The sequence below is a fragment of the Lagenorhynchus albirostris genome, chromosome 16 (assembly GCF_949774975.1).
Source record: "Lagenorhynchus albirostris chromosome 16, mLagAlb1.1, whole genome shotgun sequence".
Classification (NCBI taxonomy): Eukaryota; Metazoa; Chordata; class Mammalia; order Artiodactyla; family Delphinidae; genus Lagenorhynchus; species Lagenorhynchus albirostris.
In genome coordinates this window covers 56570068-56597992 of record NC_083110.1, presented here as the reverse complement: position 1 = coordinate 56597992, position 27925 = coordinate 56570068, and the positions used below count along the sequence as shown (strand labels likewise).

Here is a 27925-nt window from a genome sequence, read left to right as displayed (position 1 = left end):
AAGCCAAATATGCAAAGTCCTCATTTTCAACCACTACCCTATATTGCACCATACACTATACATTCAAGAGCTTGGATATGGAGATAAGAAGCAGAGCTTCCCTGAAGGGCAGGATTGACCTCAATGACCAAGTAAGTCTTAAGCAAACTGAATAAAACACAGCAACATTTTCTGGGGCCAGAGGGAAGGCTTCCAAGGCCCAGAGCAAAAGAAACCTAGAAGTGGAGAGGTGACTGTAAAGTGACTACAGAATGGCCTGAAGCCCAGAGACGGCTTGGCACCAGCTAGAGATCTTCTACATCCATGGGGCTGGAGACCAGGGTCAGACCCAAGAGGGTATGAGTGGCTAGAGGGGCACTGCAGAGAGGCGTGGCTCATAGTGGGGAGGAGGGGAGTGGCTGAGAGTGGGGGAAGAATGTAAGAGATCAGCCGGATATCAGTGTGGAAGAGGCTGAGAATTCCAGGCAGCCAGAGTACATCTTGGGCTGATGTCTAAGTAACTGGATCCAGCGTCGCTTCCAAGTAGGGCGGCAGGGTGAAACTCCAGAGGCCAGAATGAAGTCTTTTGCAAAGCAGTCAGGGAAAGGGTTACAACTGAGCAAGTCCAATCCATCTGCACTCCAGGACAAACCTGGGCTGACAATCAAAATGATTTTCAAATGTTTCTGTAGCTAACCAAAGGGTTTTCTTCTTTTGGGGGTCCACTGTCTGGCTCATTCCTACAAGTGATTCTTAAAACCCTTAAACATGGAGGAATAGAGTGTTTGCTTTGGGACTGGGAGAAGCCAGAGAAGAAACATGCCTTTTACTCCTCCCCAATCCCTGGTTATCTTCCAGGTATCACCTTAGACTATGTGACTTCTTGCAAGAAGCCTATTGTGAACAAAGGAGCTTGTCAGGTGCTTCTCCTCTGCAGACCTGTAACTGCCTGCTTGACGCCCCCCGATGAACTGAGAGCACATGGGTAGAGACTAGAACTGGGCCTGAAACAAATGCTCCAGGGGCTCCACAGATGGTAGCTATTAAGACTCCAGTCTTATATTTTTCTGAATTCTCTTCGGACTGCCCCTCTGTGCTAAAATAACCTTAACACATACGTAACTTAAATACATGGAAGAGCATGCAATAAAATTGAAACAAGCGGGCCTGATCTGACTGCTGTGGTGTTTCATGGTATGAGGTTGGCAACAGCTTCTCCAGGTGTAATGGGAACTCACCCAGCTGCCCTCACCCCTCACACAGCGTAAGGAGACCGCACACCTGACAGCTTCTCATGCCGGCCCTGGGCCGATGAGAGCGGTAAAGTCTGGCTGACCAAGTAGAAGGCATCAGGCTCTTCCCTGTTTCGCTCCCTCTAGGGTGGATTTAGATACCAAGGCTCTTCTGTCTGTCCCCATCTCAATATGAGTTTCTCCAGCATAATTTCCTTATTCTTCCTTATGCTCTTCTTGAGAGGGAAGGAATCACTGAAATCAAGTTTCTGAATAAGTCACAAAATAAATGTAACAACCACTACCACAGCCATTTATTAAGTGCTTGCCAGGCACTGTGGTAAAGCTTTACAAACATTGTTTCAATCAGTCCATCAGCCCTGAGGTAGATATTTTCAACACCCACCTTCCCCTACACACATACCATTATAGTTGAGGAAACTTGAGGCTCAGAGAGGTCAAGTCAATCAACAAGGTCAAGCCCAGCTGATTAAGTAGCAAAGCTAGAAATCTGAACAAAATACATCTAACTCCCAAACCCATGTTTTTATACACTATACTAGATTGTTAGGTTGTTTCTCATTGGAAGTTAAAGGACACATGCTCCTTCCCAAAATATCACCTAAAGACTAGATTTCAGGTGGGGAAGAAGGCAAGGCCCAGTTGTTTTTAAACTTCTTTAATCAGCTATTGTACTAAACACCTGGAGAAGTGAAGTGACAGTCTGGGTATATAAGCTGACCACTGGGTCCCCGTCTCCTGCTACCCCAGCTTCCAGGGCGTTTCTCATCGAAGACCTCCACTCCTGACACGTGACTACTCAATATGCTATTTCCCTTCCAGCAAACACTGAAACTAAGAAGTCAGCCAAATTTGGTGACTAAGAGCATCACCAAAGACACCTGAGAGAAATCAGCAGACATTCCCAAAACACCCACTATCCCTGAACTGCTGGACCCTAAGGCACAGAGATGCATGTATGTGGAAACACAAACTTCAGTTCTTCCCTCCAGGCTTGCCAGGCCCAGTTCCACTCCTGGGGAGTCTCCTGCTCAATCTCCCCTCACTGGTTCTCCACTGTCCATGATTCTCTAGGTTCCCTCCTCTCACCCATCTCCGGAGGCCTCACTAACCACAGACCCCTGGTCCTAAAGGTTGCCAGTGTCCGAGGCTTTGTCCCCCAGAAATGCACCAAAAGTGCTCAGCAGGGCTCCGCTGAAGATTCTAAGTTCTATGAAGATTAAACAGAACTGGCTGAAGACTAGCAGAAAGGGCTCCCAGAGTGAGAAAAGCTAAACCAGGACGTACAGAAGTGACAAAGGAATGGCAAGAGAACAGAGCAGACACAGAACAAATGGACTAACCGTGTGTGAACAGAATTATTGCAGATCAGAAATGGAAGATCCTAGAGAAAGTCAATCCAAACACCTGCAGCCAGGGAGCTTCTGAGAAAGCAACTGTTTAGGAAAAAGGACCTTGGTGAGGGGCTGCTGAAGAGCCTAGGCAGGGAGAGTATAAGTAGGAGAAACTGGGGGGACAATGGAAAAGGAAGCTGGAACAGCTCTTTAGAGCAGGCAATTTGAGAGGATACCAGAGAAGTAGGCAGGGACTGGGGGGGGGGGCCAAGAACTGGAGGTTCCGGAAAAAGGGAAGATGACATGGGCAGAAAGGCCAGGGCCTCTGGAAGCCCATGAGTTCTTAGGAGCATCCCAGTATCCACCCTGTTTGGGTAAAACTGGTCCCTGAGGGCCACTCTCTGCAGCCCTACTAAACCCTGCATTGGAGTTTGAAGGGTAGACAAACCAGAGGTAGGAAAGTTACCAAGGAGAGAGACACAGCCCTACCCATGGGAAGCTCACATTCTGACAAGACAACCAACCACCACCATCACCCCTGCCTCCAATCCTTGATGAAGCCACTGATCTAAGGAACCCACCAACATATAAGCCACAAAACTGAGAAACAAATAACTGGTGCAAATCCTGTCCGTGGTGTTTAAAGAGACAAGAGAGAGATGAGGTGACACAGAGACCTGAGAAGATCCAAGTTGGGACTCTCCACACCTTAACACTCAGCCTGTTAGTTCATCTCATCACCTGCTCACACATCTGGGCAGGGATCTCAGTGCCTTCCACGTAACTACAGCTGCAATGACGTGCGAGGGGGGAGGAACAGAATCAACCTTGCTGGGAGCCTAGGATGAAGAGTCCTCCCTGGGGAGCCCAGGGGCTGGGAGGAGCCTGGAGGTTGAGGTTTGCTCTCTACTGATCTTCCTCCTCTCTCAACAGTCTCTAACCTTGTCCTCATAGGGTGTACCACACATGGCTTCATAACCTCTGGGTGTTTCATGCAGTTTCCTCTCCAACTAAGCAGAGGCTCCTGGAGGATAAAAGAGCAGGTTTTCTCCACACCCTGCAGTGCCGTAATGTAACAAATGCATGTCACAGGTGGGGTATCTAGAGTGTCGATTACAAAAACATTTTCCACAAACAGCATACACATGTCAAAACCATTCTATTTGCTATTCTTTGCCCTATCACTTGCATTTGACACTCTTTGTTGGCTCATGCCTCTAGATGTCTGTTCCTGTATCCACCTCAGCCTGGGGACTGGGCCCACCTAGACTTTGCTAAGAAAATAACAGCTCAGCTTATGGTGGGAACAATGAAAGGGTATGTGGCCCAAGAGTCTCTGGGGGGGCAGAGGGAGGGTCTCCTCATTTTGGGTTGGCCCACTAAGGATTCTTCCCGTCTCCTAACAGATTCAGATTAATGATCGCTCATTCCTAATTGTCAAATTTCTTTTCCTTCATCCTGTGTCTAATCACCAGTGACAGAAACCATTACGCAAATGAGAGCAGACGACTTCCCCCAACTGTTCGCATTGGTAAAAACCTTGTAATTTAGAGCTCTGATTTGTAGGGGAAGCTGGTCTCCCCCAGGCATCCTGGGCATCTGCTCAACTGATGCCCAGAACAGCCCCTCCTCCACCCCCCAAACTTCAACCCCCCAACAAATATTTGACTTTACAAAAGAGTAGTTTCCTCTGTACCTGCTGGTGTAAAAATAGGATCTTGCAACATGGCTGACCCTCATACAGGCCCAAACCCCCATCTTCCCCTCATGTATCTGCCTTCACACTGCCAGCCAGGATAAGAGTAAGCAACAGAGCAGAAACGTTCTACTCTGCTACGAGTAGAATTTGAGCCTGAACAGCCCTAACCTAGGTATGCGAAGGGAAGAGCCTCAATCTCTTCACTGGGGCAAACGGAGGCAGCAGAACATGAATCAAAGTTCTTAGTGAATATCTAGATCTTCAATTCTACAGATGCAGAAGCATGCTGGGAAAAGTTATGGGACCTATTCAAGGACACACAAGTAACCAAGGGGATCTAGAACTCAGTTTCCCTGTAACTTCTTCCAGAACTCTTAACTCATAATATGGCTTCCTGGCAGTTTTCCCAAGAAGTCTTTAGCTGGAGCCCAGAAGAGCTTTCACCCTGAGCTGTATCTTCTGTATCCTTTTGGGCTAAGCCTGTCTGTACCAGACACTGCCTGCTGCCTGTAGTCCAAAGGAGGTACAGTAGGAGAATCAATGCAGTTTGGTGGAAAAGAACAGCAGGGGGTTTGCAGCCAAACAGTACTAGGTTTGAATCCTGATTGCCACTAACTGCTTATTCTTGAACTGTAAAATGAGAATACCTACCTTGCACTAAAAGCACCAGGCACACATTAGGTGTCTAATAATCAGGGATCACTATTGGACATGAATCCAGAGACATTACCCAAGGATCAGGACCCAACCTGTGAAGGTCCCTCCCCCTCATGCAGACCTGGGTCGGCACAGCACCCAGAGAGGAGCAGCTGAGAGACCACACCTCCCTGCTGCACATCACCCACACCTTTAAGGAATGAGCCAGGGATGCAGCAGAGCTGCTGAGAAGGAAAATAATGTGCTGTACTTCAAAGTGTCTTTGTGGTCAATTTATCTTCTGTCTGCCTTGTTTTCTTTGCTGCGTTCCTCTTTCCCAAAAGAGATGGAGGGATGGAGATCACTGCAATCACATTTTCCAGCACTGGCTATATTTGAAAGAACTACACTTGAGAAGGTACCATGTTTGAACACCCACACTGCATCAGAGAACCCCAGAATGGGGTACTAAAAATAAACACCCCTCCCCAAAATACACACAAGTGCGCTCATGCACACACACACATATGCATCCTCTCAGTCCATCAGTGCACTGTAACTGTAAACTGAGCTCTGGGGGTGAGAGCCATAGCTCGGACACTGGAAGTAAACCTTTGGCAAAAAAAAAAAAAAAAAAAAGGAAAAAATGAACCTAGAGACTTCCAACTCCTTTTTCCTTCCAGAGAGAAGGGGCGTGGAGATGGGAGTGGAGGTGAGCAGACGCAGGGCCATCACACTGCCCAATCCCAGGGGCTCCACTTCCATTATACAGGTGTGAATGATGGCCCTTCGAGTTGTGCAGTGCACAGCTGCCCAGCTGTAAGCTGCAGCCCTGAGAGGGGTTCCCATGAAAAGCTATGAACAGAAAAGGAAATTCCTCTCCATGCTCCACCAGTTGCCCTAACTTCTGAGGGTGTTTGTGGAACATTACAGTGGGGGTCTGGCAGAGGCGCTGGCTTTAAGAGGCAAGGCTACATTTTTGCCCTTGCCATGAGGTGGATGACATGTGGTGAGTTAGCTGCCTAGGCTTGACCCCATTTTGTCTCCTGAGCCAAGAAGCTCTCCAGACACAGAGGACGGGGCCTGGGCAGGGAGGGTCGGTCATAGGACCTGGAGGCTCTAGCCAGTCGGCCTCAGGCAGGTTGCAGCGAGGCCTGACCAACATCCAATGGCTAAAAATGAGTTTAAAAGCTTTAGACCAGGTCAGGCAGCACTGCCTTGGGGCTCCCGCTGTATGTCCCACTGGACAAGGTTAAGCGGTAGAAACTTGGTAAGCAGAGAGGCAGGCCAGTGTGGACACACATGCACGCACACAGGCACAAACATCCACACACACATCCACACAGAGGCTTGCATCCCTAGAACCTAGAGAAGTCATTGCTAGGATGACTCCTCTGGCACCCAGGACAGAGAACAAGAGCTGGTGCTGAAAGAAAGAAGCTGTATGTGTCTGTAATTTGTAAGTTATGCACAATCCTTGGTTCCTGTGTCCCAAGGCTCTTTTCTGTGTATGGCTTGAGCTTGAAGGTTCAAGTTGGAACCCTGTCTAATTTACTCTCCTAGGAAGCTATTTAGGCTCTCAAAGGCAACCCTCCCCACTCTCCCTCTCCCCATTAGAGTCTCAGTAGCCATTCCCAACAGCCTAGAGCCTCTCTGTGAAAACTGGGAGGGGGCAGACTGACCTCACAGTTAGGATAGCTGTGGCCCTGTTGCCCAGATGCAATGGGCGTCCAAGAACATCTCCTCTCTCTCAGGCTGAGGCACTGAGATTGCAGGAGACAGAGCGGAGAGCCAGAGGTGGCATCCTGACCCAGAAGGAGGGAGCAAGGAACAAGTACATACACGCATGTGCAGGCATACACATGCACACACATCCCAAGGTTGACAGACTAACACACGACATGATGACAACCAGAAGCTGGGGACTCCACACACTGAATGCAGGACTTTAGGGGGCAGAGAGGGAAGGTGCTGGGGCACAGAGGCAAGGGTAAGAAGTCCCTCCGAATGGGAGTGGAGCGCCAACCACCCTGCCTTGCCCCAAACACCTGCCTCCAGGGCCATGGCAAGAGTCCAGTCCATTAAGTGCAGCGTGCAATACTAGCGTTTGGAGTCTCCTGTCCTCATCAATGAAGCGGTGTGGACGGGCTAGCAGTCACCTGGCAGGAGGCCTCGACTCCTGGCAGGCTAGTTGTATCGGCCCTTGATCATTGTGTTCAACAAGGGCCCCACCTGTGAAAAGACATGAGGAGCCAGTCAGAACTGCCTGTCCCCTAGCCCTGGAGCCAGATGAGGTGTGTCTGGAGACATCGATGTCCAGCCAAGGGCAAGGACAAGGCTTCCATTCAATCTTGTAAACCCTCTAACCAACTCTCTTCCTAGCGGTCAACCCAGTATCCTGGAGCATGGCCCTCTCCTCTGGGTCCATCTTGCATTACCTTCCCTCTCACAATACCCTACATTTGTAAGCAGAACCAAACTGACAGACAGAAGATCAGAGGAGCTAATAATCCCAGACACCCCGAGTGTTTACGTGCATGTTTTGTAAATGTGACTTAAGAATCTTAAGTGATTCTATATCCTGAAAAGATCATTTGTAATTGGGGCTAGTGCGATCTCCCAAGCCCACAGGTGCTCTGAATGCTGAGGCTATCCACAGGACAGAGGTAAGAACATTACAAATACAAACCTCCCCCATTTACCCAACGGGCCACTGGCACACCTGCATGGGAAGCAGGTCTCAACATTACCTAGAGCAGTCTTGGCACGGCTGGGAGCGTGAGTAGATGCTTTACCGCTCGCTTCCCATTCCAAAAGCATCCCCTCGGGGGTCCCCAGCTGGCACACAAGCCCCATGCGGAACATTACTACTAGCATGGAACAGATTATAATTGATCCGCCAGTCAAGCCCAGCTCTCATCAGAAAACAAGGATTTTCTGAACATACCCATAACCTCTATGAACAAACAGGACAACAGATACTGAAACAGAAGAGCTACAGAGACTGTGACATCTATCCTGACTTTCCCTGGTCACTCTGCCCACTGAGTCACAGGAGTGCCACCTTGGGGCAGCCACATACCTCTTGTGGGTTCCCCAAGGCCTCTCCAAGCATCTTCTCAATGTTTCTCATTATGGCCACTTTCTGATGGGCTTTGAGAGGATATTCAATTCTCTTAGGGGTGGGGGCCCCCTGCAAAGGAAGCAGCAGCTCAGGAAATGTCTTTAGCAGGCTTCAGTGTCACCCACTGTTCTTCGCACCATCCTCCCTTAAGAAACCCAGTTCAACCCCACCCTCTCCAGCTCCCCCAAAGATCTAGGAATCACTTCCAGAGATAGCCAACCTCCCCACCCTGCCCCTAAATAATTTATTACACCTACCTCACCCCACTCCCATCTAGGAAAAAAAACCATATTCACCTTATACCAGAAGTTCACAGTGATGGTAATCCCCCCATTTAGTAATGACTCTATGTGATGCCACCTGCAAGAAAATAAACAGGCTCCTGTTTGCCACCAATACTTCTCAGAAGGAGGGATCCTCTGAAACTACGTAGAGTCCTGCTAAGGGATATAATGAAGACAGTATCTTCACACTCATCCTATCAAACACACCCTGAGGCTAGAGGCAGTGGTGTTCACCCTTCAAATACCCAAGAGTCAAGAACAGTTTCTCTAGCCTCAAGCCTCTGGGATCTCTTTGGACTTGAGGAACTGTCATCTTGTCTAGAAACAGCATTGCCATTTCCCCCATGTTCAGTATGCTCATCATCTGGATATGCCAACCTTCCTGTATATCACGTAAGTCCAATCCTGCCACAACTCAAAAGAAGAGACATGGATAAGGCTTTCCAGGGAATGGCAAAGAACGCTCCCTAAAAGCCCCCAGTCCTAGCCCCATCCTCACCAGTACATTGGGATGTAAAGAACATCACCAGGGCCAACCACTGTTTCGTAACCAACCACGTTCTGGAAATTGGGGAACCTCTCGTAGTCAGGATTGTCAAAGTCCACCTGAGAGGTTCAAGAGAAAAAAAAAAATCAGTCAATCACCAAATTTTTATCAGTAACTTTGGTAGTCAAGAAAGATGCCTTAAAAAAGTCTTTAGAATTTATATCCAGCAGAAGACACAACACACATTAAACATACACAAACTCTCTCAGAGAATGACCTAAGAAGATGGGCATTGTTGAAGGTTAAATGATAAAGAATACTAGGCCTCAGTGCTCCTGAGGTCAGAAGCCAATCATCACAGTTTAAAGGTCAGAAAACCTACTCATGGCCTGCAGATCTGAGGAATTAGGACTCATCCTTCACCCAAACCTTCAGAAATTTTTCCCCAAATACATATTCTAACCAACAAAGATTTCTACACGAGGTAGCTAAGCGGTTTTCTCAAGAAAGGAGAGGCGCTCTCTGGTTGGCCACAAAGTCAACCACACACCTCACTGAGATCCAGAAGAGACATTAAGTGACATATCTCAATTCTATTCACCCCTTTTTTTTTAATCAAAAAGAAGTAGCATCCGTGACAAAAGTAAACAATTATTAAATCCAATGGAGACATATACATTTTGTTCCATGAACTTATAATTCAAACAGAATAACCAGAGTCCACCAGCATCAGTGATGGGGTCCGCCCTAAATATCTGGGGACCACCACAGGGACCTGGAATATATAAACTACATTGTGAAACTGTCCTCTGAGTTTGTCCAAACCTGGCATACCTCCACAGAGAAGGGGAAAGACATGGCAGCCTTGGATCTCAAAGGAGTTCTACACCCTCCTCAGACCACATGAGCTCACCTGGCTCTGTCTGTCACATGGATGATGAACAGGATATGGGTAGAGGCACTCAAACTGATCCGGAGGGAACAAAATGCATCGCTTGTAGCCTTTTATCTGAGCAAAGAAGTTCTGTTGCTCATCATAGTGAGCAGGTGTCACATTTCCTGTAGGAAGACAGACATTTTCTTATTCAGAGGAGTAACTCCACTGCACAGGGTGGAACACAGGCCCCAGTGCTGGAGAGAAACCCAGCCTGCCCTCTCAGCAAAGGGTTCCAAATCAAAATTTCAGGCAAGATCAGGGAGACTGTAATTACAACTCTCAGCCAATTAGGTGCTACACTTTTAATGGGTGATAAGTCTAGTAGCAAACATCACTGGCTAAGAGTTCACCATCAATTAACAAAGTAGACTTTCTTAAATGATGACTGCTGCCCTTATTGGAAGCAACTGCACATCAAAGTGATACAAGTATGGCAAAATAATATACTCTGCACAGGTACACCCCACTTTTCAAAAGTTAGCTTTACATCATTTTGCTTTTACGAAAGACCTACATTTGTACCTGTTTTTGCTAACCGAAAGAAATCCAAAGAGGATTTTCATTTTTATGAAAAAAAAAAAGCAAAAATATCATTCAGTGTTTGTTTTGCAGCGAGTCATCACAGAGGCAGCAAGCACAAGCAGTTAGAGTGGCACTGCCAATCTCCTCCCCTGGAAACTACACTCAGAATCTCAGCATCAAGCCAGCATCTCAGTATCAAGCCACCATAGCTCTGAACTGTGTCTGTGAGCATCTGTGCTTTATCTCGATTTACTTTGTGCATCCATTAGCAAGATGTGTCCTAAAGTAATTGCTTCTTTGTTTTACATCATCTTGGCTTATACAAGGTTTCACAGGAATGCTCTGCTTTTAGACAGCTGAGGGGAACCTGTACTTGTACTCTTCTTGACTATGGCACGAATTCGAGGGCAGCAAAAAAACGAGAGTTAGAACAACTGAACTGACTGGTATCAGCAATGCATGCATGATCTTCTTTGATGGAGTTAATCAGTCATTTTAAGTTGTACGAATATGTACTTGCTTTGGGTAGCTCTTTTGGAGCTCAAAGATTCTCAACCTCTGCTCCCACTTCATCACACCTGTGGGATTGCAAAACTTCTTTAGATCAACACTGGAGCTGCTGATTCTCATTAAGGGAAGCATATCAGATTCCTGAAGAGAGTTGTATACTTTGAATAAGGCAAATTATTTAAAATGCCATCCTGAATTAGTTCTGCCCTAGCGTATGTATGCTCCATCTACTCTTTGTAAGTGGGGCTGCATCTGATGTTTATCCTTTGCACAATCCTTGAGAGATCAAGGGACCTCTGTAGGGAATGGAGTTTAGAAAACATTCCCCAGGTCTGCCTGGGTGAGCCAAGACAGCTGCTTTCCTAAGTGCAGAGATCCATATGCACCCTCAGAGGAGACTTGCTCTTTCATCTCTACCTGAGGGATCTGTTTCCCTGCTCTCTACACCACAGGATAGGAAGGCAACATAAAAATTCAGTCAAGTAAACAAGAACTTGCTCCTGGCAGGTCAACCAAGAGTTGGTTTCAAAGGGTCAGGTTAAGGGTCAATTCATAAGTTGTACTGCTGGAAACTTTTATTAACACTGGCAGCAAAGGACCCAAATCTGAAGAAAGGACAATCAAAGGGGAAGAAGAGACTTCAGAGCCTAGTGGTGAATGACAATGAGTAATTACTCTCCTTCCTTGTTCAACCCAATTTATTCATCATTTACTAAGTACCTACTATGGGCCTGGCACTGAGCAAGTGACAGAAATAAAAATAAGAATAAAAAAGAAAAAAAATTTAAAAAAAAAACGAATAAGACAATGACCCTGGCTGGTAAGTAGCTCTCTTTCTCCTGATTGGAGTTTAAAGGTTCCTTTTTATTTAAAAAAAAAAAGTATTAATGTATTTGCTTATGTACATGTAAAATCCACTAGCAGGATACACAAGCAACTAATAACATATGGTGCCTCCAGGGAGGGAAGGATACTGAGAGGCTGAGAAATAGAAATGGAAGAGAGATTTATCACTACATACCTATTTACACCTTTTGAATTTAACCCCATTAATGTGTTATCTGTTCAAAAGATAAGGTTCAATTTACATTGGAAAAACGTTTCCCTCTTCTACTGGGACAAAAGTCTTCTGAATATAGACAGATCCAATAGAAAACAGCAGAATTTTAGAGATCCCTAATATCTAAACATATATACTCACACAGCAACTGAGGAAGGGAATAGGGAACTTTCTTTTTAGAGTACCTGACATAACGTACGTTATCTCATTTAATCTTCATAGTTAATTATAAGATATTACTGTGTTCATTTTACAAACGAGGAGACTGAGACTTAAGAAAGTTACGTGACTTGTTGAAAGTCATGGAGCAAACAAGTGGTGGGGAAAGGTTTAGAAATCACTTCATAAGACCCCAAGCCATGCTGCTTTCTGAAAGATTTCTTACCTTCCATGCCAATAAGCAGCAGGTTAGAGGTCAGCTGCCCCCAGCCACGCTTTCCCTGTTGCTTATTAATCCAGTTCCAGTTAAAACCCAAGAAGTCCATGACAATCTTCCTGCCCACAGTGTCATTGAGTGTTTGCTGCAGATACAACCTATGTTCCCCAAGAAGAAAATCCCATTAGTGCATGTACACACTGTCCCTGGCATGGCCTCTCATACCTGGAAATCCAAACCCAAGCCCATACCAACATCTCCCACAAAGAACAGCTGCAGTCATGGGACTCTCACAGAACTGAATCCTTACCTATCCTTCTCTGAGCTCTGTTCAACACCAAATTTTATATTTTAGAGAAGTGATTCTTAACTTTTTCTGGGTCACAGTATGACTCCTTTTAGAATCCAAGAAAAAAAAAGAATCCAGGCAAGGATCCCCATAAAAATGCACACACTGAACTTTAATATAATTTCATAGATTTCCTCGAAGCCTACCCACAGACCCTAGAATGATGACTCAGCCTTGTTCCAGAAACTCTCGGGGCGCGAGACATCCCCTTTGGCCCTTGATGGCCATTTCGGCAGCTCGTATTATTGTTCACCAAGAACTAGTTCCCTCCCTGTGAGAGAGATTCTTCCACACCTCCTTGAAGCAAGGCTTGCTTATATAACTTGCTTTGGCCAATGAGATGTCCACAGAAGTGACTGGTACTACTTCCAAACTGTAATTTTAAGAACCAGTACACACTACCACATCACTTTCCCTCTGCCACAGCAATTGCAAAGCTTCCAATGGCAACTGATGGAGCAATCTGTGTCCCAAAGTGCAAAAGATGATGTAAGTAGAGTATCCAGGTGACCTGAGATGGACATGTAGCATGAGTGAAAAATAAACCTTTGTTGCTTCAAGTCGCTGAGCCCTGGACTGAAGCCTAGTTTATTTTAACTGATTCAGACACCTATCTGTAGCAGCCATCTATAGCTGAAGAAAAATACCTCACTAAGCTTTCCACAGACCGAGGGCCCCTGACATGCCTGAGGAAGGTAAGAAGTTACTTAATAGATATGAAAAGCCAAACACACTCGATCAAGTCCCGAAAGAAACATTATTTAGGGGGCAAACGTGAAGAAAAAGAAGTAATGGTCCTGAGAGCATTACTTCAAAAGCTCAAAGGTATCCCAGTGCCTGGAATCACAATGTTTAAGGCAACATTAATTAAAAATCTTGATAAATTGGAAACAGCTACCTGTTTGGGGACATGGAAACCTCAAGACTCCAATGCAACCTTGGAATGTTCCCCAGAGATTATGATGTACACATGTTCATACAAATATTTCTCAAGTAACTCTGAAAGAGTCAGGAACACTCCCCAAACAGGAATCTAAGCAATTCCTGTGAAACCTTAACAGTAAATCCTCAAAAGAGCTCAAAGAGGATCCTAACACCCTTCACCCTAGAATCATAACAAGCTGTACAATTATACAATAGAGTTGGTTGGTGCTAAAGTCAGCTGATAGGGCAAATCTTGCAAATAGTAAAAAATTTTCCTTAAATCACCCATAAAGTACAGACTACACCCATAGTTCAGACTTAGGCAAAATGCTCTCACTACAGGAAGCAAGAAACTTAAAGTGACTGAGGAACCAGAGGACTCGTGTCTTATCTCACGCTCGTTCCATGCATATGTTCAATCAATAGCTTTACACTCCACAAGCATCATTTAAATCAATCTCTCTTCTCAACATTAGGTGTATGTGTGTGCACACGCGCGCATGCACTGTGGTAAATCTGAGGACATCATGCGTGAGATGATTCAACTGAACCAGTCTCTATAAGACATAAAGAACAAATCAACCATAGTTCAGATTCTGGAAACTCTTCCGGTCAAAGTTCCATCATTATGACAATAGCTAAGAGTCAAAAGCCAAAAAAAAAATTTAAAAGTATGTTTCAAATCCTTTCACTCTGCCACATACTACTAACAGAGTCAAGAAGAGAACTGAGGCTGGAGAGTGAAGAAAAGCCCAGGGTTGGGCACCAAATGTGAGACGGAGATAGTCATTCACCATCAAGTACTCAATGACAGCAATTCCCCAGAGGCAACGTTATTCTGTGGGACTGAATGTTGTCTGGAACCTATCTAAGAGGCTCTCTACCTAAGGTAGAGAGAAAGAGTCACTCCCGTGTGTGTGTATATCTTGTGTTTGCTATCATCAATTCAATGCAACACATCAATATTCTCCCCACCCTCACCTATACAACTTTTTAGCCTGCACTGCCCCCATTCAAATATTTTAGGACAAAGTCTGCAAACCCATAATCTTAGGAAATCTACTAACACATATTTTAAATTGGCCTCTTGCAGCATTTTAAAAAATATGAATTAGCTGCCAACATTTAAAACTCAAAAAGATTTTAAATAAAAATGCTGATTTCTGGTTTCTCTTGAAAAAAATCAGACTATCTGGCAACCCTGGGGCTGCACTCCAAAATGGAAACAAGAGTCAAGTAATGACTTCGCACCCTGGATAAGGAATATGCCTTCAGCTTCATCATAGCTTTCACCCAAACAACTTCACTCACTTCATTCACCTACCTGACTCTGCTAGGCAAGTGTGACTCTCACTTTATGAAGACAACAAACTTGAGAATCACAGTTCAAGTCTAGTCATTCCATCATCCCTCAAGCTAGAAAACTCATCCTCAGATAAGGAAAGGAAAATAGATGCCCTAGATCCAACGGAAAACCACGACCTGGGAATTTACCTCTCTTCACCTCCTCGCTCCTGTATATCCTGCAGTTTCTCAACAAACTCATGGAATTTCATTTCTTCCCTATTGGACCTCGGCTTAAAGTTCTGGAAATTAGCCATCTTCTTCTCATCATAGTACAAAAACTTGTGGGTGCTGGCACTATACACAGAGAAGTCTCCATTGCCAATATTTTCTTGCAGGTATTCAAGGTCCCATTTTAGGGCAGGATACACAAGATTTGTGTCGGTCAGCACCACAGGCTCCTAAGTGGAAAAAACAAATGAAGTCGTCCCAAGGAGCTAATGGGTTCTTGTCCCAAGATTCCAATACTTCCCAACTTCAAAATTACTTCTCCTGTTAACCAGCACGAACCTCGCAAGTCCCATTTTTCCTCGCTTCCCTCTCCATCTCCCCTTAGGCCCTAGTCCACACCACAGCCTAGTCCACAACCCCTCCCTTCCATCACCACTCGCCTTTGACCTCTCCTCCCAATCTGGTCCCTTCCCCCATCCCCCACCCCCACCCCCTCTTCGACGCGGCCCCGCCCCCCACCTCATTCTCGATGAGCTCCTCCGCCCGGGGGTCGCTCTGACTCAGACGCGGGATGGGCCGGGTCGGGAAGGTATAACTGCGCAGTTGGGACTCATCCCAGGCGGGGCCGGGGGCTTCAGCCTCTTCCCGGGGTTCTCCAGAGCCCGAGGCCGCAGCCTCAGCCGCAGTCGCCGCCATCTCCGCCGCTAGGGACGGCCCCACCGGAAGCGGAAGCTCTGCCTATTCCGGGGAAAACACAACGGAAACCATAGAGCTAGGCTGCGAGAGAGAGCGTTCCAGACACTAAGAACGCGGGGCCGAGCCCTGGGCGAGCGTCTCCTAATGGTAACCTATAGCTCTACACCCTACGCTCCGCCCCCGAAGACCCGGGACTAGACTTTAGTCCCACTGAATAGGGGTGATCATCGGGTTAACCAATTCACAAATTATTGCTGCCTCAGTGTACCCAGGCCTACACAACAGGCAAAGAAGGAGGTAAGTTTAGTGGGGCATTAAATTTTACACTGATGGATGGGGAGAGACGCAAACTTGACCCACCTAAGGAAGTCAGAAGGAAAAGCAACTGTCCGATAGATAGACGTTGGGTAAAGATTGCTCCGAAAGCCTCGGCAAAAGATATATGGCAACTTGAATTCTTTCGAAATCAAAGACGGTTTTCTTTTGCTTGGCACCATTTGATTTTTCTGCCTGTGTCACCATCTTACCTTCTTAAAGGCATTTTTGTCTATCTTGACCGAATTAGATCAGTGTTTGCTATTGATTGAACGCAGATGTCGTCCAACCATTCTGAACATCCATTCGATTTTCATTTACAAGAGGGCAAGTTGCTGTAAAGTAGTTCTCCCCAAATTCATATACTGAATAGTATATATCAGTTTTTATTGCTCTGATATATATTTGGTAATGTCTATAATAATGGATTCTACTCCAAAACAGTGATCACCCTAAAACTTCCTGGAAATATGTGTATATTTGTACTGTAAATTATTCAAATCATACTTGTGTAGATAAAATGAACACATATTCATATGCGAACAATAATGCCCCCCCCCAATTCTTTTGTTAGGCTAGTGTTCGCTAATTGTGGTTCGGCTTCAAATGTATTTATCCAAGTCCTAGTAAATCTGAGCGAATTCTAGCAAATCTGAGGTGGGTTCAGATGATAGGATTGGTTTTACATTTGTTGGGTTGAGGTGACTGGGACATTCGGATGTAAACACGAGACCGAAACTGAAGAACCAGTTTGGGGGAATTCCCTGGTGGTCCAGTGCTTGGGACTCAGCGCTTTCACCGCCAAGGGCGCGGATTCAATCCCTGGTCGAGGAACTGGGATCCCGCAAGCCGCGCGGCCAAAATAAAACAACAAAAAAAGAACCAGTTCGGGGCCAATTTGTGTGTTGCACCGTGCATCTAACTGAAGGAGATAACTAATTTGGAAAACAAAACAAGAACAAACAAGACCAAGGGCTGAATTTGAAGAATGTTCACGTTTGGGGATGGAAGGAGGAACTGCCAGTGAAGGAGAGGAAAAAGGCAAGCAGTCAGAAAAGAGATTGACAGGCTCCTTTTACTTGTACCGGTCCTGGGGTAGGTGGGTCAGCTGTCCACCTGAGATGCTCAGGTTCTGAGTGCCCGTTATCCCTGGATGCGTCAAGTCAGCTGAGGTAGAAAAGGGACATAACGATCTGAAATGTCAAAGCAGTGACCTGCTTGTTTTTCTCTCCTTCCCGCTTTCCCTCTCTGCCTCTATCCAACCGCTCATCGTCCCTCTGATTCCTAGCACCGTTTAAGCCCCGCCCTTATTGAACCTTTAAGACTTTTCTCCCTTGTCACGTTTGGCCCGGCTCGGCCGCCGTGACAAGGTCTTTGCGCATGTGCGGGGTGAAACGAGACGAAGGTGAAGATGGCGGCAGCCAGGGCGGGGGTCCTGGGAGTCCGATGGCTGCAAAGGGCATCCCGAAACATGGTGCCGATGGGTGCACGGACAGGTCCGCGAGAACGGGCGAGGCCTCAGTGTGGGAGAGGGGTGCCTGAGGTTTGGTATGTCGGACGGAGGGTGGGTATTGTGGATACCGCGGCGGGCGAGTCCGGGCAAGGGCAGAGGTGGAGTTGGTGTATTCAGAAAAACAGGTGGAGGGTCTGTTCGTCCCTCGAAGCCTCGGGCTCCGGTGTCTGCAGCCACCGCAGCTTGAAGCCTTCAGAGTGGAAAGAGGAATGGGGTCGCTTCTGACGTGCCCTCATCTGCTCTCCAGCCTCCCACATTACCAAGGACATGCTCCCGGGACCCTATCCCAGGACCCCAGAAGAACGGGCTGCCGCAGCCAAGAAGTATAATATGCGGGTGGAAGACTACGAGCCGTACCCAGATGATGGCATGGGGTGAGATAGGGTCTGCTCGCGCCTGGGTAGTGATGGGAGAAGTTCGGCTGGGTTGGGTAGCTCAACTCTGACCCTTTTCCCCGAACCTTTTCGTGACCCCTCAGAGTCAACGGTGTGGGCGCTTTTCTCCGTGGAGGGAGGTGGGAGGGGATGGGTGAGCAGCTGCAGCCGAGAGGACTTCAATTTTTTCCTTGGCTCAGGCTGTTTCCTCAAATGAAGAAGCTGAGGTTTTAATAGCTCCTTTGAGGACCCCTGAATAGCAAGAACCTTCTTTGGTTCCATCCAGAGCGCAAGGTTTCATTTAGATTGAGCATCTGCTGGGCTCAGGTGCGGTCATCCAGGCACGTGACCAGGCTGGAGCTGGATTCCTGTCAAGAGAACCGTACTTGTAGATGGAGTACTCTATATCATGTATATCTCTCTTTTAAGAAATGTTTTGCTGTTAGCACTGTGGAAGTCGTAGTAATCTTAAAGCAGATTAAATAGCCAACTCCCTTAACTCCAGTTGATGGTTTTGCCCCCGCACCCCCGTAACATCCCTGTGGTTAATTGTCTGAGTTGATTACCATCACCCTCATTTTCTGTCCTAGCATCACTCTTTCAGCCGTGGTTTCAGCAGCTCCTATTCGTCTTGTTGTTTTCCAATCACTTTCTGTGACACATGTCTAGGTGTCATCATTTCCTATGTCTTTTATTGTGTTGTGGACAAGAGCAGTCTCGGTAGCAGTCTGTATAAGTTGAACCTGGTTTTGTTGGGGAAAAATCCAGCTTATCATGAAGACCCATGAGGTGTTTGAGACTTGGAGTTGTATGTCAACTCTGTGGTTGAGAAACACAGTTGCTATGAAAAGTGCTTTTCTAATCTGTACCCTTTTGTTTTTATTCCAGTTAACTGGGCGATCTTAGGTTCAGACTCTAAACTTCAGTTTCTGTTTCTGTCTAATGGGGGAAACAGCGATTGATTGTTAAATTCCCTTCCAGCACTAACATTGTAACATTGCATGACTTTTCTTCTTTCTGTTGAAAGAAGATAAGAAAAGCTTACATATGTTAAAATGTTTCAGAGTTTGACATAAATTTTTAATGAAAATTTGTGGACTTCCTTGGTTATTCTGTGCTTAGTGAGTAAAAATTGAGATTTTTTTTCACTTATCAAATAACATTTCATTTTATTAATGATAAATTTGGTATTGGAAGGCATTCAGGAAAATGGATCTCTTTTATACCATTTGTAGGAATGTAAACTGGCACAGTCTTTTGGGGGGAAATTTGGGATATTTACCAGTGGCCCTTTAACTCAGCATTTCTCAATATGTACACCTCAGGGAAAAAAATTGAGATCTTGATTTGAAGGTCAGTTCCCCTGTCCTTAGGGGAGGCAGTTATCTCTGTCACTTGGTTTTTCATCTCTGAGATGAGGAGACTGTGAATTGTCTGAGTGAGGCTGCTCAGAGCCCTGTCCAGAAGTTCTTGCTGTCTCTCAGGTATGGTGACTATCCAAAGCTCCCTGACCGCTCACAGCAGGAGAGGGATCCATGGTATGACTGGGACCACCCAGAGCTGCGATTGAACTGGGGTGAACCGGTGAGAGAACCATATCCCATTTCACCTTCCTTCCTTTTCCCTATGTCTTCTGTAGCTCAAATGGCACTTTTCTGCCCAAGCAACACTAAAGTTTTTCTGCCCAAGGAAGCGAGGTCCAGCAATCTGAGATCTGATGTTCCCTGTGTGATGTGTGGAATGGGATGTCTGGGAGTAATCAAAGCTCTGTATTGTAAGAGTCAAAGCTCTGTATTGTAAGAGTTGTGAACTTCTATGATTGAGCTGTCTCTGGTCAGCAGAACCTAGACATAAGCCAGCATCCAGTCTTGTGGGCCACAGTATCTCAGATGTGGCTCTCAGAATATTGCCCAGGGCAGTAGAATGCCTTTGCAGTAGAATGCCTTTCAAGCCTTCTATAAGGCTCTAATCACTCTGGACTGCATGCCTTTTGCAGGAAGAGCAGTATGTGACAGTGATCTGCCTTTTTGTCTCAGATGCACTGGGACCTAGACATGTATATCAGGAACCGTGTGGACACGTCCCCCACTCCTGTTTCTTGGAATCTCATGTGTAAGCACCTCTTCGGCTTCGTGGCCTTCATGCTGTTCATGTTTTGGGTGGGGGAGACTTACCCCACCTACCAGCCTGTGGTGAGTATCTGAGAAGTGCTCCCTCAGCCACACTTACTTAGCCTTGTTTCCTGAGGGAATAAAGTCTCTGGAGTAGGGATCCAGCCAATACCAAGCTTGACTTCCTGGTAAGGCCTATAGAGGGTCTTACCCACTGGCCTGGTACAAGTACCAGAGCATTGCTCCTGCCTGCATCTTGGATCAGTCTGAGTGAGAAGAAACTGTAGGACTAGGTGAGGAATGAGAATGGAGAAGCCAGCTAGTCTTTAGAGTTGCCATTTTGGGAACTGTACTTAACAATAATATTTCAGCAAGTGATCTTTTAAGGTAGAGTCAAGGAATCTCGAGTTGAAAGCTTATCCTTTGTCGGTGTGAAGGGCACTTCCTGTAGGGTACTGGAAGCAATTAAATGTTTACTGCAAGCATGGACAGTTAGATTTTAGAGAATGTAAAGGACTTAGAAAATATACTATCTGTAGAGAACAGACTTGTGGTTGCTAAGGGGTGTAGGGGAGGTATGGATTGGGAGTTTGGGATTAGCAGATGCAAACTAGTATAAATAGAATGGATAAACAACAAGGTCCTACTGTACAGCACAGGGAACTATATTCAGTATCCTGTGATAAACCATAATTGAAAACAATATGAAAAAGAATGTATATATATGTATAACTGAATCACTTTGCTGTACAGCAGAAATTAACAAACAATGTAAATCAACTCTACGTAAATAAATTTAAAAAAAGAAAGAAAATATACTGTCTAGCTTTAAGGACATTTAATTTGCATAAGGAGAAAATTTAGATACATGACATGAGCAACATTGGAACATATATATAGGAATTTGGCACAGTTTTTGTGTATATGTGTGTGTAGTGAATGTGTATGCTGGGGGTATCAGGTGCTGTTAAGGAGAAGAATTATGCTAGATGCTAAAATATATATATTTTAGATGGTGGGGAGAAGTTGAAGAGAACATTTGGGGCAAGAGAAAATAGAATAAAGGAAGAGGACAGTGAGTTAGCTGGAGTGGAATAGGCTTATAAATAGTTCCTAGATAACCAGCTGCATTGGTTACCTGGAGAGCTACTAAAAATTCAGATTCCTGAGCTCTACTGCCTGGAGAGCCTAATTCAGTAATTCCAGAATGGGGTTCTAGAATCAATATTTAACAAGGTCCCAGGTAATCCTGATGTCCTGGGAAATCAGTTGTCGAAGCTATGTTAAAAAAAAATATGGTGAAGTGAGTTTGATCAGTTAGGTTGCATGGCTGAGGGATCTGGACTTGGTGGTATAGTAATGCACTAATTCAGTAAATATTTATGAAGCCCCTATCATGCACCAGGTACAGAAGGTGCTATGGGTTGGGGGTACAGGGATGACTTGGTCTGCCTCTAGGCAGCAGGGAGCCATGTTGGGTTTCTGAACAGAAGAATGCCATAATGAAGCCTAGGTTTTTAGGAAGATTAATTTGGGAGTAGTCTACAGGATAGATTGTGAGGAAAGGAACTGAAAGCAGGAGGCTGCCGTGTTTGCAGTTGGCTGCACAGTGCTACCTGTGCTGAGATAATCAATGTCCTAACGGTAGCGTGTGTGTCTGTGTGCACTGACACAAGCCTTCCTACCAAGCCCCCAGGGGCCCCAGGCTGGAGAGTGCACATAGGGCTGGTGTGAGCGCTAAATTCACTTCAGGAGAGCAAGAAACACAGTGTGGCTCTTCCATTTTTCAGTTCTGTAAGCACATCACCCTTTTCTCCTCCCCTTGAGCTGTGTTCTCTGACAGCTGTTTGTTGGTAAAGCCAGCAGCCCCTAAAGCACGTCCAAGCCGTGTCTCCTCTGTGCTTTCCCCCACTGTTGCTCCTGCACGCCTCATTTGCTAGGCCACTTTAGTGGTGGAACCATTAGAGGCTGAGTGACTTAAAGGAGATTGAGTCTGTCTCGACCCCGAGAGAGAGTGGGATGGATGGATGCATCGTCTCATTTAGAAAGCTCTCCCTCACACTCTCCCTTTCTCCCTCTCTTTCTCCTTTCTCCCTCTCCCTCCCTCTCTCTCTCACTCTCACTCACACACACACACAAACAGTGTAGGCACCACTTCTCTTACAATCTAGGCTTTCTCTCTGCCTTGGGCTGAGCGGGGAAGAGGAGTGCTGTCCCTGCTGTTCTAGCCCAGCTGGGTCTGACCAAAGGCTACCGTGTACCCATTTACTGTGTGTGATTCTTCACTCAGAGTGGGGTGTAGCCAGGTATTGGATACATAGATATATGTTGTTCTTGCTGACCTGTGTTTTCTTCTTAGGGACCAAAGCAGTATCCTTACAATAATCTGTACCTGGAACGAGGTGGCGATCCCAACAAAGAACCTGAGCCGGTGGTTCACTATGAGATCTGAGGAGGCTTCGTGGGCTTTGTGCCCCCTAACTGACTCCCTCAATCCTAGAGATTTTACCTTAATGAAATCGCTAATAAAACTTAGTACTGTGGTATCTGTGCCTCATTTCCCCAGGAATAGCCATTGCTTAAGCACAAGAAAATGTTGATTTGCTAATTTCACTGGGAAAAGTAGTTGAGGGTTCCAGTTGTACAGCAGGTGGTAAGGGTAGCTCCTTTCCCCATCTACAGGGTTGTGGAAGAAGGAAGATATGTTCCTGACTTCACAAGTTGGAACAAGGTTTATTTCCCATAAAAAACCTTTTTAATAATAAGTGGTTAGCTAAAAAACAATACTCTAACATGTGTCAAGTATATTATAGGATAAATAGGTGTTTTGGGACTGGCCTAGGGCTGTGATTGCCTCTAATCTTATATCTCTTATAAGAATATGTATTTGGGACTTCCTTGGTGGCGCAGTGGTTAAGAATCTGCCTGCCAATGCACGCACAGGACACGGGTTTGAGCCCTTGTCCGGGAAGATCCCACATACCACGGAGCAACTAAGCCTGTGCGCCACAACTACTGAGCCTGCACTCTAGAGCCTGTGAGCCACAACTACTGAGACCGTGTGTCACAACTACGGAAGCCCATGCACCTAGAGTCCGTGCTCTGCAACAAGAGAAGCCACCGTGATGAGAAGCCTGCACACCACAACGAAGAGTAGCCCCCGCTCGCCGCAACTAGAGAAAGCCCGCGTGCAGCAACGAAGACCCAGCGCAGCCAAAAATAATTAATTTTTTAAAAAGTATGTATTTATTAAAAACACAACATTGTAAATCAACTATACTTCAATTAAAAAAAAGAAAGAATATGTATTTATTCCAAAGCAACTTCTGAATCCTAGACTCTTATAAATTGATAAATTGACATTACTTATGTTTATTAATTAGAGGATAGTCATTGACTTATTACTGAACCTATACATGGCTTTCACTACCTTAATGATTCATCCAAGCTCCTATAATAGCCTTAGAAAGAGAAAAACCATGTTTCTGAGGGTCTGTTTCTTTTTTTTTTAAATGAAGTGTTTTTTTTTAATTAATTAATTTATTTTTGGCTTGTTGGGTCTTTGTTGCTGTGCGGACTTTCTCTAGTTCTGGTGAGTGGGGGCTACTCTTTGTTGCGGTGCGTGGGCTTCTCATTGTGGTGGCTTCTGTTGCTGAGCATGGGCTCTAGGCATGCAGGCTTCGGTAGTTGTGGCACGTGGGCTCAGTAGTTGTGGCTTGCGGGCTCTAGAGTGCAGGCTCAGTAGTTATGGCACACAGGCTTAGTTGCTCTGCAGCATGTGAGAGCTTCCTGGACCAGGGCTGAAACCTGTGTCCCTTGCATTGGCAGGCTGATTCTTAACCACTGGGCCACCAGGGAGGCCCTGAGGGTCTATTTCAATGTATCTGTTTAAAAGAGAACCAATTTATGTTCTTTTCTTCCCTTTAGGGACATTTTCTTAATTTACAATGATATTGCCTGAAAACCTGTCTCATAAAAAAGCATACATTCAACGTGATCTGTAGAAGCAAGTCCATTCATGCTAGATAAGGGGTCCTTTAGTGGTATTCAGGCAGTGAAAGACCTTTATGATATCAGGGAGTGGGTACTTCTACTGAAATGCCTCTCTTTGAAGGTCTCCACTGATTTTTTTTTTTTTTTTTTTTGCGGTACGCGTTCCTCTCACTGCTGCGGCCTCTCCTGTTGTGGAGCACAGGCTCCGGACGCGCAGGCCCAGCGGCCATGGCTCACGGGCCCAGCCGCTCCGCGGCACGTGGGATCCCCCTGGACCGGGGCACGAACCCGCGTCCCCTGCATCGACAGGCGGATTCCCAACCACTGCGCCACCAGGGAAGCCCCTCCACTGCTTTTTATGTTTTCATTCTCTGTCCTTTAGAGCATTTGATAATCATTTAACAAACGTCTGTCTGCCTAATATATATCAGACACTGATAGGTCCTGGGGATATAAAGTTGAACAAGAAAATAATTGCCTTCAAAAAGTTACCTAGAAGAGAAGACTGGCATTTGAAAAAGGAGGTGAAAAGAATTTCAAAGTGTCTGAGTTGAGAGAAGGGTGCACTTTTTTACTTTACTTTTTTGTTTGTTTGTTTTAATCATGTCCTACTTGAAACTGTGACCTTATGCCTTTGGTTCAGATTTCTTTCAGAGCACTCCAGTGACACCTCGGCCTCATTCCCTACTTCGAGGTGTTGCCTGAAGTTCAGTTTTCAACCCTGTTTCTCATCCACTGTTGTGCTAAGAAGTTCAAGAAATACTTAGTACGTAGAGTGGGCAGGCACCACCAATGCCCTAAATTCTTTTCTGTCCTGAGTTCAAAACTCCCATGTCCACGTGAAAAGGAAATCTAGAGCTGTGTCACAATGACTTGGGGCCATGTCATAAGTCATAAGATAACCAGCTCACCATCTTTGGGGGTATATCAGGCTGGAATATGGTGGTAGAATTCATGCATTAAATTAAAAATTTAAATCAAATAACTTAGGTCTAAGATCTTTAGCTGCCTACAGAACATTTTATTTGGAAATGCCATAATTCCCTCAATCAATATAAAAAATATATATGATCACTCCACCTCCAACTTTTTATCAGTCACAAGAGCCTGTCCAGCTTTCTTTTACAATCATTGCCACTATGTTAATCCAGGCTTTCATCACCTGGTACCTGGATTGTTCTCTTAGTCTAATTTGATTCCCTGCCTCCAGCTCTGTTCTCTCTGCATGGTGATCCATATTGCTAGTCTGATGTAATCTTATTGCATATCTGCCCATAATTTTCAGTAACCCCCAATTACCTGCAGAGTTGAATTGGTATTCCACAATCTGAATCCAGCCCACTCCCCCAGCTGTAGTCCCTTTCATTCATGGTATGGGAAACACCAGGGCGCTATTAGCCGGTTGGGCCCCTTCCTCCTCGCTGGGAGTCCACCTATCTTCTTGAAGCCCCAACGTATGACACCTGTCTCGTCCCTGAAACCTTCCAGAAAGCCCCTGGTACCTTGCCCCCCGCCCATCTATAGCTTTTAATTAGTTCAACCACCGGTTGGGGGCACCAGTTGTTGCTGGGCTGCAGAAAGTCACTCACCGCTCTTTATGGCCTAGATTGCTTTTTACCTTTTCAACTAAGTGGATTCCACTGCGAGCCCGTGGAGCTAGGTCCGGGTCTTCTCCGCTTCAATAAGTAAGTAATGAGTTATTTTCCCTTTTCAGAGGCTGCCCGCGGAGCCTGACTCAAATTGAATAGACCAGAACTTACTGGTCGCGGGATCTGACCCACTGCGCAATCACAGGACAGGTGAGGGAGGCCCGATTAAAAGCTATAATCCTATTAGGGAACGTTCTCCGTGGGTCAGCGGGGTGCTGGGCCCCGCGCCTGGCGGCGCGTGTGGGAGGTGGGGCCTGCGGGCCAGGACTACTTTTGGCCCTCCGCAGCCGCCTTCCACAGCGCCCCGCTGAGCTCCGAAGCCCTGAGAGAAGACCGGCTCCGGCTCCGGCTCCGGCTCCTGCTACGCCGCGCCAGACCCCTGGCCTGGGCTCTCCGCGCAGGTTGGTTTTCCCCGCCTGTACGGGGCCGCTGAGAGGGGAGGCTGTGCCGGGGACCCCGAGCGCCGCCCCTCTCTCGGGAGGGTGCCGGGGCGCGCTCGCCCTCCGCTGGCACTCCGGCCCGCCCCGCTCCCGGGGCTCCTGCCGGTGTGCCTCTCAGGGGACCCTACGACGCCTGCCCTGCTCCCGGCCGCACTCGGCTCGTTCTCCCTGCCGCGCCTGGGTGCCTCAGCCCGAAGACGGCCTCTCTCCAGCGCTGCCCTGGCGCCTCCCCCATAAGCCCTGGGCCCTGACCTGGCCTGGGCCCAGTGTCGGCAACGGGTCTCTGCGTCTGGCCTGGGCGGGAAGGCCTGTCAGTGCTGACGCCGGCGCGCCGCGGGGGAGGCCGACCATCCTCCGGAGGAACTGGACAGCCAGGGGTAGCTGGCGTCCTCTTTCACTGCACGAGCGTGTCCAGCTCTTGGTTGAGTGGTCATAGCTCTCCCACTTTTAACGCCCCCGGCCCCCGGCATCCTGACCGCAGCGGGGACCTTTTTTGTGAACAGATGTCTTTGAACAAAGTGGATTAAAAGCCGATATTCTCAATTTGTAGGCTGGGGTTTAAACACTTCATGGAGTTTAGTTTAGACTGGTATAATGGTTAAAAGCACTGGGCTCTGGAGGCTGTTGGGGTGCACAGCTTGGTCTAGCCAGTTTTCTTCTCTGTAAAATGCGGATAGTATCAGTACTGACCGCCCAGAACCATTGTGAGAATTAAATGAGATATGCATGTCAAGTGCACACGGCTAATTGCAGCTCCCGCTTAAGAGACCTTTCTCCAGAAACGTGAAAATGGTATTGACCAGCAGGTGGCACTGGTGACCGTGTAGTATGATGTACAATTTTGTCCGAATATTCCTCAAGTGTTTAGAGGTCCCCGGGAAATCTCGGCTGAGTTGGCAGCCTTAAACTTTCTTCAAGCTGGAGAGTGCATTTGATATTATTAAGTAATAAAACTTTTGTTTTGGTAGGTCAAGACTAACCTGGCTGTGGCTTGCTCAAGCAGGTCACAGTGGGTCCCAAGTTTACTCCATCAAGTTCAGTGTTAACTTTTTTTAACTTCCCTGCCGCTTTAGCCTGTTGGGATGGCACCTTGAGTATGTGTTAGAATTGGTTTGGAAACTACCAAGTTAAAATAGATGTCTGCATTCATTCATAAAGTATTATCGAGCACTTACTACGTGTCAGACATTGTTCTGACGCTAGTTATAACATGGAGAACAAAGCAGACACAGTGCTAGCTCTCACGGAGTTTACTTATTAGTGGACAATGTAGATGTAAATAAATATATAATTATAGATTGCTAAGAAGAAAAAAAGGAGTCTGTTTTTGATTGGGTGGATGACCTCATTGAGGTAAGAAGCTGAGCCCTGAAAGATGTGATAAGGAACCAGTCATGCAGAGAACGAAACAAAAAGCCATCAAAGTATAGCAAACAGAATTTACAAAGCTCTAAAGTGGGGAAACGCCAGGAAATGAAAAAAGGCTAATGCAGCTGTAGCACAATAAGTAAGGGGGAGAGTAGGAAGAGATGAAGTTGAAGTGGTAAGCTAGAGCCCTTGAGCAGGGATCAAAGGGGTTCGCATTTTATTCTGAGTGTGATAGAAGCCACTGAAAAATTTTAAGTGTGGAATGCCAAAATCCAATTTTTGATTAAAAAGTTTACTCCTGCTGCTATGCAGAGAATGAATTGGGTGACAGGGATGAGTAGCAGGGAGAAGACCAGTAATCTAGGTGATAGATGATAGTATCTTCAAATAGAGCAGTGGTGAAATGGAGAAGAATAGACAGATTAAGGTATATTTTGGAGGCAAAATTTGGAAGACTTAATGATGGATTAGAAGGGA

The 27925-nt window shown here is 46.2% G+C and overlaps 2 protein-coding genes across 3 annotated transcripts; one reads left to right on the top strand and one right to left on the bottom strand.

Annotated features, from left to right (window-relative positions):
* Positions 1-1497: 1497 nt before the first annotated feature.
* HIF1AN (hypoxia inducible factor 1 subunit alpha inhibitor) lies at positions 1498-15713 on the bottom strand. Of its 2 annotated transcripts, XM_060125340.1 has the most exons (8): positions 15509-15713; positions 14969-15219; positions 12211-12359; positions 9710-9855; positions 8809-8915; positions 8322-8385; positions 7984-8094; positions 1498-7133 (listed from the first exon to the last, which is right to left on the bottom strand). In XM_060125340.1, the coding sequence occupies exons 1-8, from the start codon at positions 15683-15685 to the stop codon at positions 7089-7091; spliced, it is 1050 nt and encodes a 349-aa protein (XP_059981323.1). In that variant the 5' UTR covers positions 15686-15713; the 3' UTR covers positions 1498-7088. The 2 variants fall into 2 exon arrangements, with proteins under 2 accessions (XP_059981323.1, XP_059981322.1); XM_060125339.1 differs by lacking the exon at positions 7984-8094 and having other exon boundaries at positions 15509-15698.
* Positions 15714-17350: 1637 nt separating this feature from the next.
* Positions 17351-22541, top strand: NDUFB8 (NADH:ubiquinone oxidoreductase subunit B8). Its single transcript, XM_060126292.1, has 5 exons — positions 17351-17496; positions 17761-17887; positions 19372-19471; positions 19924-20079; positions 22358-22541. The coding sequence occupies exons 1-5, from the start codon at positions 17412-17414 to the stop codon at positions 22448-22450; spliced, it is 561 nt and encodes a 186-aa protein (XP_059982275.1). The 5' UTR covers positions 17351-17411; the 3' UTR covers positions 22451-22541.
* The last annotated feature ends 5384 nt before the right edge of the window (positions 22542-27925 follow it).